This window comes from Mytilinidion resinicola (assembly GCF_010093595.1).
Source record: "Mytilinidion resinicola strain CBS 304.34 unplaced genomic scaffold BDZ99scaffold_23, whole genome shotgun sequence".
In the NCBI taxonomy this organism is placed as follows: Eukaryota; Fungi; Ascomycota; class Dothideomycetes; order Mytilinidiales; family Mytilinidiaceae; genus Mytilinidion; species Mytilinidion resinicola.
The window spans coordinates 566499-584459 of NW_022985459.1; the positions used below are offsets into that span (position 1 = coordinate 566499).

At 53.6% G+C, this 17961-nt stretch overlaps 7 protein-coding genes across 7 annotated transcripts; 2 read left to right on the forward strand and 5 right to left on the reverse strand.

The window, feature by feature from the left end:
- The first annotated feature begins 147 nt into the window (after positions 1–147).
- On the forward strand, positions 148–1205 carry BDZ99DRAFT_154908 (uncharacterized protein). Its single transcript, XM_033712822.1, has 3 exons — positions 148–263; positions 500–799; positions 874–1205. The coding sequence occupies exons 2-3, from the start codon at positions 550–552 to the stop codon at positions 1104–1106; spliced, it is 483 nt and encodes a 160-aa protein (XP_033571278.1). The 5' UTR covers positions 148–263; positions 500–549; the 3' UTR covers positions 1107–1205.
- A 403-nt stretch (positions 1206–1608) lies between these two features.
- Positions 1609–1983, forward strand: BDZ99DRAFT_467605 (uncharacterized protein). The gene has a single exon (XM_033721054.1). The coding sequence runs from the start codon at positions 1666–1668 to the stop codon at positions 1861–1863; it is 198 nt and encodes a 65-aa protein (XP_033571279.1). The 5' UTR covers positions 1609–1665; the 3' UTR covers positions 1864–1983.
- A 954-nt stretch (positions 1984–2937) lies between these two features.
- On the reverse strand, positions 2938–5576 carry BDZ99DRAFT_452231 (serine/threonine-protein kinase cot-1). The gene is made up of 4 exons (XM_033718259.1): positions 4840–5576; positions 4368–4792; positions 3429–4318; positions 2938–3379 (listed from the first exon to the last, which is right to left on the reverse strand). The coding sequence occupies exons 1-4, from the start codon at positions 5429–5431 to the stop codon at positions 3283–3285; spliced, it is 2004 nt and encodes a 667-aa protein (XP_033571280.1). The 5' UTR covers positions 5432–5576; the 3' UTR covers positions 2938–3282.
- Positions 5577–5770: 194 nt separating this feature from the next.
- BDZ99DRAFT_467607 (uncharacterized protein) lies at positions 5771–6609 on the reverse strand. The gene is made up of 3 exons (XM_033721055.1): positions 6580–6609; positions 5918–6506; positions 5771–5847 (listed from the first exon to the last, which is right to left on the reverse strand). Exon 2 carries the CDS (start codon positions 6496–6498, stop codon positions 6046–6048), a length of 453 nt encoding a protein of 150 aa, XP_033571281.1. The 5' UTR covers positions 6499–6506; positions 6580–6609; the 3' UTR covers positions 5771–5847; positions 5918–6045.
- A 1938-nt stretch (positions 6610–8547) lies between these two features.
- On the reverse strand, positions 8548–10792 carry BDZ99DRAFT_154940 (uncharacterized protein). The gene is made up of 6 exons (XM_033712824.1): positions 10355–10792; positions 10266–10299; positions 10004–10195; positions 9890–9944; positions 9609–9842; positions 8548–9556 (listed from the first exon to the last, which is right to left on the reverse strand). Exons 1-6 carry the CDS (start codon positions 10468–10470, stop codon positions 8739–8741), a joined length of 1449 nt encoding a protein of 482 aa, XP_033571282.1. The 5' UTR covers positions 10471–10792; the 3' UTR covers positions 8548–8738.
- A 2280-nt stretch (positions 10793–13072) lies between these two features.
- On the reverse strand, positions 13073–13605 carry BDZ99DRAFT_467609 (LSM-domain-containing protein). The gene is made up of 4 exons (XM_033721056.1): positions 13523–13605; positions 13413–13469; positions 13233–13363; positions 13073–13176 (listed from the first exon to the last, which is right to left on the reverse strand). Exons 1-4 carry the CDS (start codon positions 13560–13562, stop codon positions 13138–13140), a joined length of 267 nt encoding a protein of 88 aa, XP_033571283.1. The 5' UTR covers positions 13563–13605; the 3' UTR covers positions 13073–13137.
- Positions 13425–14116, reverse strand: BDZ99DRAFT_155096 (uncharacterized protein). Its single transcript, XM_033712825.1, has 2 exons — positions 13523–14116; positions 13425–13469 (listed from the first exon to the last, which is right to left on the reverse strand). Exon 1 carries the CDS (start codon positions 13985–13987, stop codon positions 13565–13567), a length of 423 nt encoding a protein of 140 aa, XP_033571284.1. The 5' UTR covers positions 13988–14116; the 3' UTR covers positions 13425–13469; positions 13523–13564.
- Between the last annotated feature and the right edge of the window lie 3845 nt (positions 14117–17961).

Sequence of the window (17961 nt, forward strand, 5' to 3'; positions counted from 1 at the left end):
GTGCCGGGAGCACGGGTTCAAAGTACGAACGCGGCTATCAAAGACGTAAAGAGACGGTTTAGGTGGAGTGAAGGCAAGCTATCGAATGGCTGAAGAAAGGTGTGAACGAGCTGAGGAGACCCGAAGAGAGGTAGAGTTGTTTTAAGAGAATAAAGATAAGTAACTTTAAAGTATGAATGGGTTTGCATTTCTTGGTGGAATTGCAGGCTGGTGGGTGGATGAAAAGTGGTGATGGAAAGTAGAAAGCGGCCATGAGTTCTCAGGTACGGCTACTTGTCATAAATTCACAGTTCCATGCCACTGTCTGCGCTGCTTCAGTGAATGGACACTAATTAGAACTCGATATACCACCTCAAGCAGTGCCAAAGAAGTGTATCCTGACTCGGAAGAACCCCGACGTAAGCCAGCTAAGATCAACTGATCTAGCAGAGGGATTTTCGGGCTGTAGAGTAAAATGCTCTTGTGCTGAATATTTTAATCGAGCTAACCGATCCAATAGATTCAGGAAATGAGTGTGGGAACCAAATAGCCGATGATGCTGGGAGAGTCATGGCAAGTATAAAAACTATCGAACTTTCGCACAACCTTTCCTATCTTCTTTCCACAATCTCATCTCCAACAATCTCATCTTCAACAATAACGAGAAGTTATCACAAAACCGCAACTATGTCACCACGCGTACCAAATCTCGGGACCCTCCTCAACATACGTCCCTCAAGCCTTATAAGACCACGCTTCGCGAGTATACCTGCGCCACATGCGCTCGTAGCATCGCGTAGCTTTACCTCAGATTCACAGAGTTAGTCTTTCACATACCTTCGTCTTGATCAGTTCACTGCGTCTCGTAAAGACTCAACGCTAACATGATCACAGCGACTATTACCCTATATAAGACGCTAGGAGACCGAATCAACGCCACCAACGCCGAGGTCAAAGGCTTGAAGAGACATATCGAAGAGACGCAGCGGAGGGTTCAGGTTGACCATTTAGTGGAGCTACGATGCCTAAAAAAGGACGTCGAGAAGCTAGAGAAAGCCGTTGAAGACATTGTAAGGGAGTGGCATGGAGACTATGGAAGTCGCGAGGAAAAAAGTCTCGCATGGTAGGAAGGCTCTTAGAGCTGATGAATCAAAAAGGTTCGAGAAACACGTGTGGGAAGTAGATAGCAGATGATGACACGAAATTGCAGCTCTACCATGGATATAAAAAATTTGCAGCCGTGGTTCTGATGGCGATTGGAATAACACCCACCGCGCGATCCAAGTTCTCCATTTCTACTTACTTTCACAATATTCCAACCTTTCATCTTCAGCTGCGACTCCAACAACTCCAACAACACCAACAAGGCCAAATCAACCCACCAGACCTTCAACCATGCCGCGAAACGCACTATCAGCTCTTCGCCTCTCCACGCGCCCATTGCACTCTTCAACCCGCATCAAAACACATATCACCAGCATCCCATTCCGAATCGCCACACCAACGCCCTCGCAAAACCACAGTATTCACAGCACGCCCCTCCTCCCACTTCCTCGCCCGTATCATCTCCACTAACACTCCCCAACTTTCCTCCCCCACCCCTCCCTCGACAGCCCCCAGCCCCAAGTTCTCCAGCAAGCCATCAAAGATCTAAAGAAACACGTTGAAAACAGGCGCAAACACGCGATGGAGCGGGCTGGATACGCGGAGAAGAGAGCCAAGGATCTAGAGCGGAAAGTTCACTGGCTTAGCTTGGCTCTTTGCGCTGTGGCGGCTTTTGGCGGCCATGTGATAGTGGCTTTGATGGAAGAAAAGAAGCACGCCAAGATACCTCGGTGCGAGCGAGGTGGGGATGTTAGGGGATTGGCGCGGGTGGTGGAGTAAAGGGGGGGGACACCGCTTCTGGGGATTTTGTAGTGGATTGTCGTGGATCGGTGTGCAGTTTTCTGTCCCCTGCTTGGATGAGATCTGGCGCGACAGATCTCGTGATGGCCGGGGTAACGGATATGGGGAGTACGACAGTGGAACAGGAGGAAGTTGTGATGGCTACGACGGAGGAGAATAAAGAAGAAAATAGAACAGGACATAAATGATTCGAAACATATGTCTTTCTCGGATGAACCTCCATTCAAGCCTCTCCTACCGCCTCTAAATTAGCTGAATTCAAACCAAAAGGAAGTATAGAAAGATAACATGTAGATAACAAATCTCACTCAATCGCAACCCTCCCAAAGAGGCTTGAAAGGTCCAACTCACCCATGGCTCTAACCCTGGCCCAGCCCTTTTAAAAACTCCATCGAGCCCGCACCAACCTTTTCGCTAACAACTTTGCAAACTTCTCCCACCTACCTACCAACACTATCTCCAACCCAAATCCTCACTCCCCGGCCCTCGCAAACCCTCATCAGTATCATGTCCCTCCCACGCCTCACGGCCTCACAACCCGCCTCCCACACCCCCTCCGTATCCGCCCTCCCTTCGTCCAGATCCCCACCACGCAGCCTCCACAGCACCGCCCCCCCCCCTCTCCTTCAACACCTTCCAGATACCGACTAACCAGCCCCAGCCCCCTCCCCATTCCCACAACGCAAGATGACAATGCACGAAACAATCGGAAAATTCCACCCCATGCGCCAAGCGCCACACGCGCGACTCGCCCGCATCGGGGAGAAGAAGACAAGCCGAGGAACTTTCGGTCCGAGGATGGTGCTTGCGTTCATCTACGGTAGACTAGCGCCTCTCGGGGTATACCATCTAGTCGTCGCAGTCAAGACCGGCCGCCGGCGGGAGACAGATCGTCGGATAATTGCGATACTGGATGCGGTAGTGGCCGGGATAGAGGATGTTGAGAGAGAGGCAGAGGGATAGCAAGGAACACACATAACTCACAGTAGTGGTACACGACTCCACCACCGTGCGAAACCCAATCAAGGAATCACCCTCTCACCATTCACAAAGCTCACGATGAGATGTAATTCAATTCCCATAACCTACAAGTACAGTGTGCCTACCAACACCGCTCCCCCCAAACCAAAGGTTGCAAAGCCAGTGTCGTATGCATGCATGTAGTTCTGTGCCGTCCAACACCCTGAAACCCCAATCTACTGACTCGCCGCCATCGATGAAAGACGCCATGTTTCCGTCGTTGTTACCGCCCTCATTACTCATGGCGCTACGCTGCGCTGTGCTGGGCGAGAACACGGACCAAGGAAAAAGGAAGATGGGTGCGTGAAGCAGCCAGTGGCCCACAAAGAAGCCGGAATATGAAAAAGACCAACCGGGCAAGTGTCAAGATGCACGAGTTTAGAAGATAGTTCCGAAGTTCTCTTCGTCGACCATGGGGAGAGGCTTCCGAGGGCTGGATGGCTTGCCGTTCTCGTCTGTGGCGGGTTTGCGGTGCCTATAATCATGTTAGTACATGTCCATAACTCTGGAAGGGAACAACATACTTGAACGTGAACCCAACAAATAGATGCTTCTTCATCTCCTCGCCCCTCTCCTCCATCTTTTCCAACGCCGTCTGTTTCTCGTGCACCTCCTTGTACTTCGCCATATCCGCCTCATTGCTGAAGTCATCAAAGTAACCTGCATCGGTCTCGCTATCCAACTCGGGAACGAACGGCGCACGCTGCTCTCTCAGCTTATCCCACTCGACTTCTGCGAAGTACTGATGAGCATGGATCTCGCTGATACCGCGGAAGCGGCTGGTCTTGGACGCGACCAGACGCGTGATGAGGTCCCAGGTACGCTTGCTGAGGAAGTAAGATGGGTCCTCGTAGACAGGCTTCCGGAGGACTTTCTTCCACTGCTTCAAGTTTTGCCAGGTCTCGTCGACGGTGGCGCCCGCGAAGGGCGGGTAGCCAGCCAGAGCCTCGAACAACATGCAACCCAGGCTCCAGTAATCGACAGTAAAGTCGTATTCATCGCCTTTGAGGACTTCAGGAGCCATGTAGTCGGGGCTGCCGACAATGCTCTTGGCGTAGTTGACATCGCGCTCTCGAAGGGATCTGTAGTTCTCGCGACGCTCGGCTGCAGTGCGCTGTTCCATTGGTCTTCCGAACGGGACGGCGGCATCACCGACCGATTCGAGCTTGATGCGCATGGACTCGATCTTGGCTGGTGCTAGCATACCAGCTGCTAGGCCGAAATCGGTGAGTTTCACGTGGCCGGTGCCGTCGATGAGGAAATTTTCTGGCTTCAGATCGCGATGGATATAGCCAAGCTGGTGAAGAGAGTCGACGCAAGAGATCATTTCGGCAATGTAAAAGCGTGCATGGCGGTTGTGCAGGACACCAGTGTTGTTGAGAAGTGTCCGGAAATCGCCTCCAGGGACATATTCCTATATCAATATTAGCAAGATTCATGTGGATGGACCAGAGTGGCATTACCATAGCCAAATAGATGCTCTTGTCGTCCTGAAATGCGTACAACAGCCGCACCAGCCACTCGCTCTTCGCGTTTGTCAAGATGTCTCGCTCAGTCAGGACGTGCCTAATTTCGTCCAACTTGAACAGGAGCTTCTTGCTCATGACCTTCAAAGCACACACTTCGCGAGTATCTTTCTTCTGTGCCAGATACACTTGTCCGTATCCTCCTTGACCGACTTGAGTGAGAATTTGGAAATCTCCCTGTCTCAGTCGCGTCCTCCGCTTCCTGAGATTGGCCCGCTCGCGACCAAGATACGTGTTGAGTGCCTCATTGTACTCAGCTTCCGGCGTCTCTGGCGGCGGAGGATTCTGGGCTTTGAACTGAGTGAGCCGATTCTGTCGGGTGTGGACGTAGCTCAGGAGATCGTAGTAGTAGTCCAAGAAATCTACAACCATTAGCCCAGCCCCCAGATCCAAACAATTGCAAACTTACACAACTGCGTCACATTTGCCAACCGCTTGACCGCCGGCCTCCTCAACTTCTCCAACTCTTCCGCCGACAGTCGCTGATGGCCCACCACATGATTCTGCTGCTTCTCCGCCTCGCGCGTCCGATACGGCTCTTGGCGAGACACTGCAGCATGATTAACGAAACTCGTCTCCTTCTGCATGCCAGGACGACCGCCTGGCGGTGTGTTCTCCTTGTTCGCTTTGCGCGTAGGGCTACCACTCCCAGCCGTGATTGTAGTCAAGTCCGAGCCCCCATAGCCTGAGTCCACGCTCTCAGCAACCTCGCCGCCCCTCATCGCTGAGGTGGGAGACTGTGGCTGGCGTGCCGATTTCGACGGAGATCCTCCCATGTTTGGAAACAGTCTCATAGCGTTCTCAAAGACATTGGGCAGGTCGAAGGCGCCTGGGGGCTGGTGGTGCTTGCTGGGGCTGCCCTGGGGCGTCTGCTGCGGACTGATGAAGGCTTCTTGGGTGGGGGTGCGAGGACGGCCGTAACCATCGTTGCCTGAGCGGGTGTGGAGTGGGGGAGGGGGAATTGGCAGCTGGAAGCCGTGTTTGTCTCCTTTGGATGCCATTGTAGGGCAGACGGCCTGAGAGCGCTCGAGTCGAGGGTGGGAGGGACTCGACGCAGGCCGGGAGGTTTGAAGAGTGCTTCAGCAGTGAAATAACGATTCTGAAAGGTGAGAAGCGAGAGAAGTGTCCTCCGAGGGTATATTGGGCAGTGCGGAGGAGAGTCGTGGTGTTGGTGTTGGACCTCTGCTGGAATGATTTTGGCGGGGAGCGGAGCCGTAAACAATGGATGCCAAGCCTGCCCCCCATGACGACTGCCGCGCTGTTTCAGGACAACCACCAACCACGAGGAATTCAATTTTGGTGAACATTCGTATTACGATCATGTGAGATCAAATGAACTTAGTGTGTATCTTTGTATTCTTCTTTCTATCAGATTTCGCGATATCGTCGTAAGCATAGCTCGCTCAGATTTTCAGCACTGCTTTGGTGAGTTCCGGACGGCATCTTAATCGAAACAGAACCCTTGTCTAAAGAGTGCTGAAACTTACTATAATACTTTCAACTTGTTCAGAATGCCCAGTGGGCGTTGGAAGACCCAGACAACGCCAAAAAGCAAGTAGAACCAACATCTGAATATCAACCCGTGTCCTAGCTACCTCCCCAGTGCTCCCTCCCCCTAGTTCCTCCTCCCATTAACCCAATTCAAGAACCACGGCACATCATTAATAACCTGCCCCGGCAACGACGTGTTCGTGACAAACTGCGGAATCTTCCCTGCGGCATCACTCGCCGTCGCCATCTTCCACGTAACCTCGCTCTGTCCATCTTTGCCCGTATTCCCTACAGAGACGTACTCGACACTGACATAGCGTCCCTCAACGAGACTCACGCCATCCTTCTTCTTCGCCGCTTCGTCGTCTTGGTATGAGCCTTCACTCTGTGTGGGCTTGTATTCGAACTTAGGACTTCGTAGGTTGGGGTGGCGTTGGCTTCGTTGCTTGAACTCCTCGGGCAGGGCGTTGATATCGAACGGCAGCTGAACAACGATAAGATCGGTATCGGTCTGTTGAGCTGTGATGACACAGGTAGTGAAAAAGCGATCGTTTAGGACAGGGATGCTATGGTACATTTCGTACACTATACACCATTAGCCTCCATCTCAACCCTCACCTCCCACCAACAACCATCACAACAAGAAAAGTAAACTCACCAGCAACCTCCACCCCGCTCCACCCTTCCACACTCACGCCCCCCCTCCACAGCTCCACCGCCGCATACACATCCGGCGTATACGCCCCCTCATTCCGACTATGCGCCACCCTAACACCACCATCAAACTCCCCCCAACTCGCCGACCCCTTCACCGCCGCATCCTCATGCCTACTCACTCTCCCCACCCACACCAGCCCCCCCTTCCCCGTCTTATACAGCCCCACCGGCGCCGCCGACCCCGGCACCCCGGCCGCCTTCGTCTTCAAATGCGCCCACCCCTCCACGCCCGCAATCCACTCCCTCGCCGCACCCAGCAGCCCAGCATACAGCGCCGGCGGCGGCGTCAGCCCCGGCAGCAGATCCAGCAGCGTCTTGAACGTGAGCCCCGGCGGTGGTCCAGCGACGACCCCTCCACCTCCTCCTCCCAACGGCGCCGCCGGGGCGGGCACCACCTCCGCGCCCGCGGCGGGATCTTGGCTCGCGGGGCGGGTGTCCATTAGCGGCAAGGCCTCAGCGGCGGTGAGTGGAGCTGGGTGGTGTCGGGGGGGCCTGGGTGCGGCCGTGGTTGCGGGGCGTGTCGTGCAGTGCGTGTGGGTGATGGGATGCAGGCAAGGACGGACGGGCCCGCGGGAAGATGCAGGCGCCGCTGCACGTGTGATGAGGCTACGGGGAGTTTGAGTTAGGCTGGGTAGGGCCGTGGGAGGATGGGGGTCTGGACCGTTGGCGTGGCGGAGGAGGGGGAGGCCGGCTCCGTGGTTGTGCAGGGGGGGATGGGGGTGCGTGGGCCTGGATCGGCGTCGTGGGGGATGGGATGGGAGCTGGAGCTTGGAGAGGGCGAGGTGGAAGTCGTGGGGATCAGGATAGAGAAGAGTATGGGTTGGAAGGGGAAAGGGGGGGAGAATGGTGGTTCAGTGGCAGGAGTCGTCGTTGAGAGTTGCTCGCGTTTCACAATCCCCATCGAGGTTTCTCGAGGGCTGTCCGTGCGCTGCATGGGATTGTTATTTCCGGCAAGGTGCCGCTCCCGAATACCATGGGTACGAAGTGCATGCATGCAAGTGTTGGACTGGCCTCGCCGCTACTGCCATATCCTTACATAGTGCTATGTAGGTTCCATCTGCGGGATGCTGCTTTAGTCGACATATTTGCCACTATATCTTAGTACCGACGGCAAGGCTTCCAGGACCAAAGAGTCTGGGGCACACGGACAGTTGCACGAGGACAGTTATATAACATTGTATTACGGAAATCAGACGTGCTCGCACCAATTAGTCTGATGTTTGTATTGCATGTTGAAGCTTAGTCGACGAACATTCGGTTCTTGTTAGAGATGCAGACTTCGGTGTTAATATACTCGATAGCCAACATCTTTGATAACTTCAAGAAAGTAGTCCAGTTGAGCACAGCATCCTGATCATGCTTAGGTACTCTCGGAGGTACGCGCCTTGTCGCATTAATCAAGCTTTTATCTATTCCACACTACGACCTAGCGTACCTGGCCTAGAACCAGGTAGTCCATCAACAAACCCATCATCGCCTAACGGTCAGGAAACTCCTACACGCTATGACACACAACCACACAGCCTTATAGCTCAAGCACGAGCACATGCAGCAGTTTTCGGTAGCACACCGAGGAGAAGCTCTCGTTCCATTGAGTAAAATGCATGCAAGGCCTAACGGGGGCATACATAAGTCATGCGCCACATTAGATATCCTGTCTGGAACATTTTCGGGCATTCCAGAGCGGCGAGTTTGAAGCCTGGTGTCCTTCCGATCCATCAATAATGCTTGTCACCATTGTCTTATGCGAGTTGAGGCGGACGTGTCTCCGTTATAGATCGCCGATTGAGTCTAGCTAGATCATGCAGCGCGGTGTCTAGGGATCATTGATATACGATAGTGGAAAATTAAAAATGATAGAGAAGGACAAAGCCTCTGCTAACGGATGATGCCGACACTGCAAAGTACGCGTCGGCAATCCCGCTGTCATTCAGTCCCTCTAGGTGCTGCACGTGCGGTGGAGCAAGGAGAGAAAGATACCTGGTTGAATCTGCCGCTGCGGCACTGAGAAGGTTTGTAAGACAGGCGGTATCGCGTATCTATTTTGGGTATAAAAGTGCGGAGGATATAAAGCAGATTGAAAAATAGAATTCCAAGTCGTCACTGAAAATCAGCTTTTGTGACAGGTGGCTGCTCGATATCAGCGGAGCGGGCCAGTTCTCCGGCACGTAGGAGTGCGGCTAAGGAGGACGTGTTGCGGTATTCGGAGGATTGAGCGCCCTGGGGAGGTGGGCGAACGTCGAGGGGTGAGGGCTGCACGCTGGGGTTGTGGACGGGGGGAGGGAGGACTCTCTGCGACTTGGGCGGGTCGGCGGAAGGGAGCATTAAACCTGGAAATTGGCCTGGAGGACCGCCATATTGTGATCCAGGAGAAATACTTACGCCGCTCGCGGACGATAGGGTCGTGTCTTCGTGTGAAAGTCCAGGTACCGTCGACATCTCTCTGTATGGTCGCCTTGACGGCAACTCTACGGCGTTGTAGAGCTGGTTGGTATAAGACGACGGCTGGCTAGGACTGGTGTTGCTCGCGTAGGTATGGCTATAAGACGGCGCGTGAGGCTGCGTAGATTCAGGTACGAAGCTGCTTCCACCTGGATAATAGTCAAAGGATGTTTCCTTTTGGAGATTTGCGGACCTTGGTGATGCAGATACGGAGGAATAGTGATCTGCTAGTCGTGGAGAGTTGTAGCCAGAAAGCGAATAAGTTGCAGGTGAAGCAGATTTTGTCGGATATTGCGGCATTGGCGGTCTCTGAGGTCCCGTTGGGGGGCTCGACCCAGACCGTTGATGTCCTAGCGGGTATCCGTCCAGGAGGCCAGAGCTGAGCCTTCGATTCGGAGCCCGTTCAGGCACATCGTTGCTGCTGCTCCTTGTGGTAGATATGCTTGTTTCGGTTTCTAGCTTTGACCGTTTACCTTCTGCGCCTGTCCGATTAGTATAATCTTGAAGATTCGATCCCGGGCGACATACCTTTAACAGGAGCGGCATGCTTTGCCTTGAACTCCTCAAGATACTTCTGGTATGCATCGTACTGGGGCGTTTTCTTGTACTCGGCCAACTCTGTGTAATACTTTTCTTTGGCACCATTGGCTTGGCTTTCGCAAGCTTCACGGGCATCTGGCGACAGCACTTGCCAGCGCTCGCCGACGACTTTTGCAATTTCAGTGAATGACAGCTCCTGGCCTTTGAGCATCTCGCGCATCTCTGCTCCTGATCAGTATATTGATGTTGAAAACAAAAAGTATACTAACGGTTCGAGAAAATAACGTAAGCAGAGGGAGGCCGCTCCGGGGCATGTTCGTCAGGCTAGGCATGTGTTAGCGAGTTTGAGATCACGTGACATGCATCATGGCGGGGTGCCTTACTTTAGGATGCCGTCTGTACTTGCGCTTAGTGCTGCCTCCGCCAGCCGCTGTGGCAGAAGCAGCTCCTTTCTTAGCCTTGTGTTCAGATCCCGATTCGTCGCTCCGATATGATCCATCAACGCTGGCAGCCGTCGCAATGGTTGGCCGGTCGTGATATTGCCCTCTTGTCTCCGCAATGGCTCGCTGAAGTTTCTGTGCGTCGCGTTAGAACTCGAAGGCTCTTTCAGATATTCTAGAGTTGTTGCACGAGGGCTGCACTTACTCTGCGATGGCCGAGTTTGACGTTTAGAGCGCCTCTAGAGTGCGGTTAGCACATTTCAGGTCCAGAACCATGGGGTCGCTACGACCTACAGATCTGATTCTGTAATGTCCAGAATCGTCTCCCAGGTGTCAAACCCTTCGGTGACAAAAGCGTCCAGATATTGGGAGAGTCCCAATCGCTCCAGCCTCTCCCCCAGGTCGTTCATGTAGTAGGAGGGACTGCAGTCGTGCGGAGGATCGCGAGAAGTTGGAGTCCTTCTTGTGACTCCTGTGTGCGAGGGATCCGTACGTCTCGAGCGAATCGGTTAGGGAAACGTGAAGTGGATTTCGCAATGTTGTTGGTGTGTTCGTGGAAGTGTGCGCGCCTCGTGCCTAGCAAAGCGGGATGCTCAGGACTGGTCAAGCACCCCGTGAAGTGCGGGAACTGGCTCGGTGGTAGGAATATAGGTCACGGTCTCGTTTCGAAGAAAATGGAATAACAGAAATGAGGCCGTAGATGTCGTAGCTGTGAGCCTGGTCCGGATCCCGTGTAGGAAAAAAAATACACGCGATAGTTGCGTGCTGGTGCTAATTGTTGCTGGGCGCGAGACGCGCAAGAAGAGGAAGTTAATGTATATACGCCCTACTCCATAGGGCGAGAGAGCAGGTGGTGGCGACGGCCAGTGAAAAAGGGTCTCAGGATCGTCGCCGAGGCTGCAGACTAGAGGTGGTACCACTGATGGGGATCGCGTCTACTTATCATGGAGAAGCAGGGCAGTCACCGTATGTGACTGGGATGGGAGGCAAGCAGGACGCAGGAGTGGCCGCTGGTTCGAGGTGAAGCCAGCGACGGTGTAGTGGAAGACGGGTAATGGATCATGGGAATAACGTGTGTGGGCGTGGTAGTGGGAGCAAGACGGCGATTAGAAGATCGCAAGGGCACGAATTCCGCAGCAACGGCCTCCCTAGTGCCTGCTGGCTAGGTAGTGGCGGGCCATGGCGTGGCGGACAGTTGGTGTGGCTCGAGGCGGTGATGGAGAGGGAGGCTGAGGGTGGATCTGGAGTTTGGAAAGGCACACGCCGCACATCGGGCGCGCGGGACCTCAGAGGGGCTCGGGAGGGAGAGGAGTCGCGGCAAACAAAGAGAGAATGAGGGCGAGGATCGAAGCACCCGTGCTGTCATCTCGCTGGGCAGGGCGATCTGCTCGTTGCTGCTGGGATCTCCAGGGTCGTGATCGGAGAGAATGCAATTGATCGAGCCAGCGCGGCAAGCCAGAACTAACGGCGTGGCCGGGGTGGAGCGAAGTGATGAATTGGGACCCTCCTCCTTTCCCACCAACACGCAGTCTCGTTTGGGATGCTTCCGCTGGCGAGCCAAGCATTCGGCGCGGGCGCCCGCCTCCGACAGCTGTGGCAATTTGCACACGAGGCATCAGGGGCGTGAATTTTCATTCACTGACGGTCAGCAAGGCCTGGTGGCTCGCCCCCCCGGCGGGGCACAGGGGCGCAGGGGCGCAGGGGCGCAGGGACAGCGGACATTCCACCTCGCGAGCCACTCGGGCCGGTCTGAAACGAATCGACGATGGGCTGCAGCACCCGTTGCAGCTCGCCGGATGGTTCGTGTGCGGTTGGAGACCGTGACCTGTTTCGCTCGCGGAGCTTGCCTTTAGTGGTGTTGTTCGGCACAACTTCGATCTGCCTCCAGATACGGAATGCAGCCGGCCGTTACACTGGTCGAGCAGCCTGCATGGTGCAAGACGAGTCACTGCCGAGTGGTCGCAGTAGCCGACCCTCCACCCCTTTCCCGCTGGCTTGGACGATCCTCACGCACGGCCAGCAGCTTCAGCGAGCGGAGTGGAGCATCTGGGCAGCCTCGATGGCATCACGCTCCAATCAGTTGGCAGCAGCAAGGCGGAGCGGAGAGTCGAGAGCTGTAGTTAGCAGTCCGCAATCTCCCACTGGCCCATATCCAGCAGGCCGACATCAGCCTTGGAGACGGCAGATACTTCTTCTTGGCATGTCTCGAGGAGACTCTGGCCTGAGAGGCACAATCCGAGAGCGCTGCAGTTTTCAATACTGATAGTGGGATGGTTCGACTCAGTGTCAGCTGCCACAACAGAATACTCTGTGGCTATGCTGGAATTGCCGTGTTCCAAGGGCGCGTTCAAAGTGCTATGCGGAATTGCCATCATGAGCCCACGGCACGTTGTCCGTACAGATCGGGCGCATGCACTGAATCTCGATCTTGGGCGCCGATGTACTGCCGTCACACCATCCCGATCACGATCCTTCGTCTTTAAGGCTTAGTTAGAGCCTTTACATCCTCTTTCGTAATGTTCGCAATATGCGGTGGTGTAATCCGGTGCGATCACGGCTTTTAAGACGACGGTCAGGTGTACGCAATTCAGAAGCTTAGGCATTCACGCCTTTTGACATGGCAGACTTACGAAGGCTGGTCACGCGTACGCAACCTAGCCCTGATCTAAAGCCTTCGAACCTTTACATCGTCTGCCTTCAGATTCAACACGTGCTGGGGCGTCTTTAGGTGCCATTAGCGCCCTCAGGCTGACAGTGGTTGCAATGCTATCCAAGAGACAAGAAATTCACGTCGCAGATATATAGTGTAGGGTCACGTGAACTCAAAATAGTCCTAGTCTACAGGCTTCGAACCTTTACATCGCCAACATTTAGATTCGGAACGTGCTGGGGTATATTCAAGTGCTACAGTGCTCCCAGGACAATGGTCATGATAATGCAATTCATGCGTTCAGGATCTCGCGAGGTAGATTCACGATGTTTCAGAGAGAGGTCATATTTTTTATTTGCTTCCTAGGCTATGCCCGATGGGCATGCCGTTAGACCTCCAGATCAGGATAGAAACGCCCGCCACTGTGCTAGATCTCCATGGCCTCAGGGCCACCTCCAGGAATCAACTACACGAGAAACTGTTAGGTGAATGTCGTCTCATATGAGAAACGCGGGGCCTTACCATGCAAACGTTGTTGCCATTTAGGAGGATTTTCGGCAGCTTTGTCGAGGCGCCACCGTCGTCGACCTCAGTTACGTCCTCGAGCACCATGTTGACGTAGTCGTCGAATCCGAGTAGTGTGCCCGAGAATTCTATTGCGATTGTTAGAAGAGCTAACTGACTGCATATAGAGGTACGAACCCTTGTCTCCTTTCATGAGAACCCAGATCTTTGAGCCGACGCATCTGTCGATGAGTTCTATCATTCGTTAGTGCGGCCAGGGTTTATTGTACCTAGCATACGAGACGTACCGAGTGGTAGCAGAGCTGATCCCGGCGCTGGCGTGGCCATAGTTACTTGTTCGGACTGGTCCAACCGTCCCCTCGCGAGGGTTTGTTGTGAAATTTGTGAAGGCGTGTTTCGAAGTTGGTGGTGGTGAAGTGGTGGTTGGCTGCGGGCAAGAGATGGTGCTTGGCGCGGGAGGAAACCGCGTCGCTTAACCTAACTTTTGTCTGTCTCCCATCTAAGAGCTCCTGGCATTGCATCACTACACCAGGCAGACGTTCTCTGACTCCTCCTCGCGCCCCCGAGTTACCCCAGGCGAGCATTGGTGCCGGTTGCGCTGCATATCTGCCATGGAGCGCCATGCGTCTCAAATACCGCCTCTCCTTCCCACGCGCCGGGGCAGTCGCCCTCACGACCAGCGAGCCCACGACCATGGCAACACAAGTCTCGCATTGGCATCCAGCACGCGGACGCAATGAAGCCGACAGCATTCAATGGCAAGGCGATGGGTTGGACAGTCCACTCCCAATCCATACGGCAGGAGCTGATGCGTCTGCGAACATTAGAGCTACCTCCCTGAGCACCCATGGCCCACCATCTCCCAATACCACTGTCCCGTTCGGACTCGTCTGCTCTGAAGCTCGACCGAAGTTGTCACAGGAAACATGGAACCCTTCGTATGGCATTGTCTTCGCAGCGAGTTATGCTACGCTGTCCATGTCACAGAAGATCGCAAACGCCAAAGCCGCCAAAGCCGCCAAAGCCAGGCAAGAAAGACAAAGCATGGTCAAAACAGCGGCAATATCGAGGGGCAATACGCCCACTCATATCGAACGAAATGCTATAGAGAAGAGCCAGGTGGTTGTGAGAACGACGAAACAAGCCATGGCGTCAAAAGTCTCGAGGCCAGCGACAAGTACGCCTCTAAGCAATCAGAAAGTGGTCATGGCAGATAGGCAATCCTCGCAAAAGCCTCAGACCAATGAAGAACCTAGTGGGGACGCCTTTGCTGGGCTTTTCAACACGGTGAACTCTGTTGCGCAAGGCATCCTGGAGCAGTTCGAGGCAATATCCGAACCTGCCGCTCCCAGCAAAGGCAGCGACACCTTGACAACCGCAAAGAAAGGGGGCATATATGATCTGCGAATACGGGAGACCAAGCCGTCGGCTAGAGATTCAGAAGTTGTACAAGCTACATCAAACAAACCGTTGGACTGGAGGCAAAAGGCCCTTCGGGCTATGTATCGGGCGGACAGGGAGGCTAGAAACTCGACAAAAGAGCCTGATACTAAGACAGCCAATCTCGCACAACGGAAAATCAGCAAGGACGACCCCGAGACCCAGAAAGCACTTCAAGATAGCCTGCAGAGGCGAGCAGCCAAGCAGAAACGGCGTCTCGAAGCCCGCCGGAATGCCGAGCTCCGCGAGATGCGGAAAATACAGGACAAGATCAATCACGAGAAAGCCATGCGAGCCGAGCGGGAAGCATCGAGGCAGCCGCGACCATCTCCGCAGCAAGCAGATATCATGAGGGAAATTCAAAAAGTGCAAGAGTATAGAGGTCAATACGAACAGGAAGCACGAGCCAAGGCTCGGGACTCATACTCCAGCTATAGAGTTTTGTTCGATGAATACTTTGCAAGCGCTTCAGCCGTTTCAAAGTCTGTCGCTGCCGTGAGGCATTACCATTTCTATCGGCAGAAGGACATATTGAAGCTCGACGGCAGACCCCTCTTATCTAAGTTGAGGCTGGAAGGTCGGCCGGGAATTTCCTCTGAGCAGATGATGGAGTACCATATCGATATGGAGGAATACTGGAAAAGCTGTGCCGCTGCAATGTCTCACCGCAACAAAATGCTTAAAAACTACACACACGAGAGCCGCAAACTCACCAGATTTTATCGATATCGGGCAGAATTCATGAGTCCAGCTCGCCGCCAAGCCTATGCTATATTCCACGCTTTGGACTCTCGAATGGTAACAACCTGGGACAACTTGAATGAGATAGCCTCGGATATCAGAGATCTGGTTGCTATAAGGTGCACTGATGCCCGCAAATATCAACTCGTACTAAAATGGACTTCGGCACCCTTAAGAGGAATGGCCGAGATGACCGACTCGAGGGATCTCAAACAAGTCATTCAAAAGTTCATACTTCTTCTTAGGTCAAACAGTGCTGTGGCCACCAGCTTTCCGGCCTTCCTACAAAAGTTGCCAACGTCGTTGTTCCTAGAGAACATTTGCTATCCAGAACTTGCGAGTGAAAGCTTACTGCGTCCATTCAAGGTATTCGCATTCGAATTCGGTAAGTCTCTGGTCGATCTTGAAGACTTGATACGAGAGACAAAAGCGAACCCCGAGCACGAGCGATTCGGGCGGTATTACAAAGTTCTTTTTGCGCTTGACAGCATGGGACCCAATCACCTCCCGTACCACGAAATCTCCGAATTCGAATCCATGCTGTGGATTCGAGAGCAAGAGCCCGTCGTGATTAAGGAGATGGAAGCATACGCTCCAGTGCTCAGGAAGAATGCACGGGCCTTTTTGCGCTCGTCGCGCCGAGCACGACGAAGCAACGTCCTCTTGCAATACGGAGAGCAAAAGAGAAGCTCGGGAAAAATTGTCATAACACGGGCAGCTGCAAAGGCAGCGCGTCAGGCGAAGGCATCCTCTGCAGCTTTGCCCCTCAGTCGGCGGATTGAAGAGTTAAAATACGCTCAGTGCTATATATGTACGTTCAAGGAAGCCTTTTGAGCGCAGCTTCAACTGACATTCTAATAGGCGGAGAATATGGCCATTACAAAGCTGACTGCCCTCGAACGCGTACAGCTAGCTCTACACAAGCACCAACGCCTGCCTCGACAAGGCAAGCACAAGCGCAAGTGATGGATGCGTGGCTGGCCTCATCAACCAAGGATACTACCGCTGGATCCTCGCAAGTTTTATCTGAGCGGAGTTCTCTTGCTGCTAAAGTACCAAAGCCGCTGCAACTCGACGCCGCGGTCACTAGGCCAGATTTACCCTCTCAGCAAGCTCCTCCGGCGACGGATCCGTCAGGCCCGTCGGAGTCTGAATCTAACCGCCCCTCTACATGGCAATCGTTGCTGCCTAACAGCGGCGCATATGCCGCGAAGATGCCGAGAATATTGCAACGACCTGAACAGAATCCTACTATCGTCTTGCCAGGTTCCTCCGGCGGATGGGGCACGTTATCCACGAGGCAGGAACTTGAACTGGAGAAACGAAAACAGTCGGCGGCCGAGGCAGAAAGAGAAAAATGGGGACAGATGGAAGCTCCGGAGGAATTAGAGAAAGAAAAGATGATGAAATCACAGAGAAAGGAAGCTGCAGGACCGGCACTTGCGGAACGGAGAAGAACAGAATCGAATCCTGGGAGTATAGAACGCCAACGCACTCTTCAGATGAACCAGTTAAGTGAGGATGTACATATAAACCGGATACTCGTGGATGCAGTGCGGCGTGTACGCGAGCGAGAAGAGCAATTGGAGCAAGACTCTGCGAAGATCCAGGAACAGGACCCGGTTGCGTACTACGCGCAACACTTCAAAAAGGACCCAAAGTCAAAAAGCAAGTCTTTGCCTCCTTTGCGAAGCTCGAAAGAAGGGTCAGCTGCAACGGAGGCGTCTGCTAGGGGCCCAAAGATGACAAAAGAGGAATCATCCCATTTCCACGAAAAACAGAGGATTGCGCGAACTTCCGAGTCGGCTTCGGTTGCGACAGAGGTGCCCACTGGGAGCCTAGTGAATAGAACTTTAGGGCCAGGGTCTGAATTTTCACGAACGGCGTCTGCTCCGCGATGGGAAGCAGATCGGGTACAGGAAAAGCTCGGAGAAGGGCAATTATTGGCAGGCAATACGATCCAACTTCTGAAAAGCCCAGCGGCGGCCTCATTATCTGCGGACGTGTCGCCTCAAAGCGTATCGATCGATACGTATTTCAAGGAGTTGAAGACTAAGAAAGGTCGCGACAAGAAAAAGGAGATGAAGGCTGTGAAAGATCACGACAAGGAAAAGGAGACGAACGACACAAAATCAGAAGACCATCAGAAACTAAAGGCAGAAAGAGATCGAAGAAAGAAAGAGGCTGATGATATGGAAAGCGAGGTCAAACGGCTTCGGGAAGGGATCGCGCTTGAGAGGCAGATCCAAGAGGACAGGGAGAGGTTTGAGCAGTTCAGGGAGGAGGCCAAAGAGCTTTCAGAGCTTAGAAAGACACTTGGTTCTGTGAGAAGCAAGCATGGTGCAGCGAGGTCGCCCGGATCGACTGCGCTCAACAATGACTCGAAGAAAATCACTGGGTCATCGAGCAACTCCATGGATTCGCATTCCTATGATTCGCCCGCCAACACTACTCGAGAGTCGTCTGATATGGGCCGACAAGATGCGCTCTCTCAGAATTACACGACGCCAAAGATCCGGTATCACCCTTTCAACCATATTCACAA

Excerpts from the sequence above, each read along its gene's own strand:
- BDZ99DRAFT_467607 (XM_033721055.1), bottom strand. The coding sequence starts at position 6,498 with ATGTACCATAGCATCCCTGTCCTAAACGATCGCTTTTTCACTACCTGT.
- BDZ99DRAFT_154940 (XM_033712824.1), bottom strand. The coding sequence starts at position 10,470 with ATGAACGACCTGGGGGAGAGGCTGGAGCGATTGGGACTCTCCCAATAT. Across the intron at positions 9,843-9,889 it reads TTACGTTATTTTCTCGAACC|AGATGCGCGAGATGCTCAAA; the intron begins GTTAGTATACTT and ends GATCAGGAGCAG. Across the intron at positions 9,557-9,608 it reads GCATGCCGCTCCTGTTAAAG|AAGGTAAACGGTCAAAGCTA; the intron begins GTATGTCGCCCG and ends GGACAGGCGCAG.
- BDZ99DRAFT_452231 (XM_033718259.1), bottom strand. The coding sequence starts at position 5,431 with ATGGCATCCAAAGGAGACAAACACGGCTTCCAGCTGCCAATTCCCCCT. Across the intron at positions 4,793-4,839 it reads GGCAAATGTGACGCAGTTGT|ATTTCTTGGACTACTACTAC; the intron begins GTAAGTTTGCAA and ends TAATGGTTGTAG. Across the intron at positions 4,319-4,367 it reads AGAGCATCTATTTGGCTATG|GAATATGTCCCTGGAGGCGA; the intron begins GTAATGCCACTC and ends ATATTGATATAG.
- BDZ99DRAFT_154908 (XM_033712822.1), top strand. The coding sequence starts at position 550 with ATGGCAAGTATAAAAACTATCGAACTTTCGCACAACCTTTCCTATCTT. Across the intron at positions 800-873 it reads CTTTACCTCAGATTCACAGA|CGACTATTACCCTATATAAG; the intron begins GTTAGTCTTTCA and ends ACATGATCACAG.
- BDZ99DRAFT_467605 (XM_033721054.1), top strand. The coding sequence starts at position 1,666 with ATGGAGCGGGCTGGATACGCGGAGAAGAGAGCCAAGGATCTAGAGCGG.
- BDZ99DRAFT_467609 (XM_033721056.1), bottom strand. The coding sequence starts at position 13,562 with ATGGCCACGCCAGCGCCGGGATCAGCTCTGCTACCACTCG. Across the intron at positions 13,470-13,522 it reads ATCAGCTCTGCTACCACTCG|AACTCATCGACAGATGCGTC; the intron begins GTACGTCTCGTA and ends AACGAATGATAG. Across the intron at positions 13,364-13,412 it reads TCTCATGAAAGGAGACAAGG|AATTCTCGGGCACACTACTC; the intron begins GTTCGTACCTCT and ends CAATCGCAATAG.
- BDZ99DRAFT_155096 (XM_033712825.1), bottom strand. The coding sequence starts at position 13,987 with ATGCTGTCGGCTTCATTGCGTCCGCGTGCTGGATGCCAATGCGAGACT.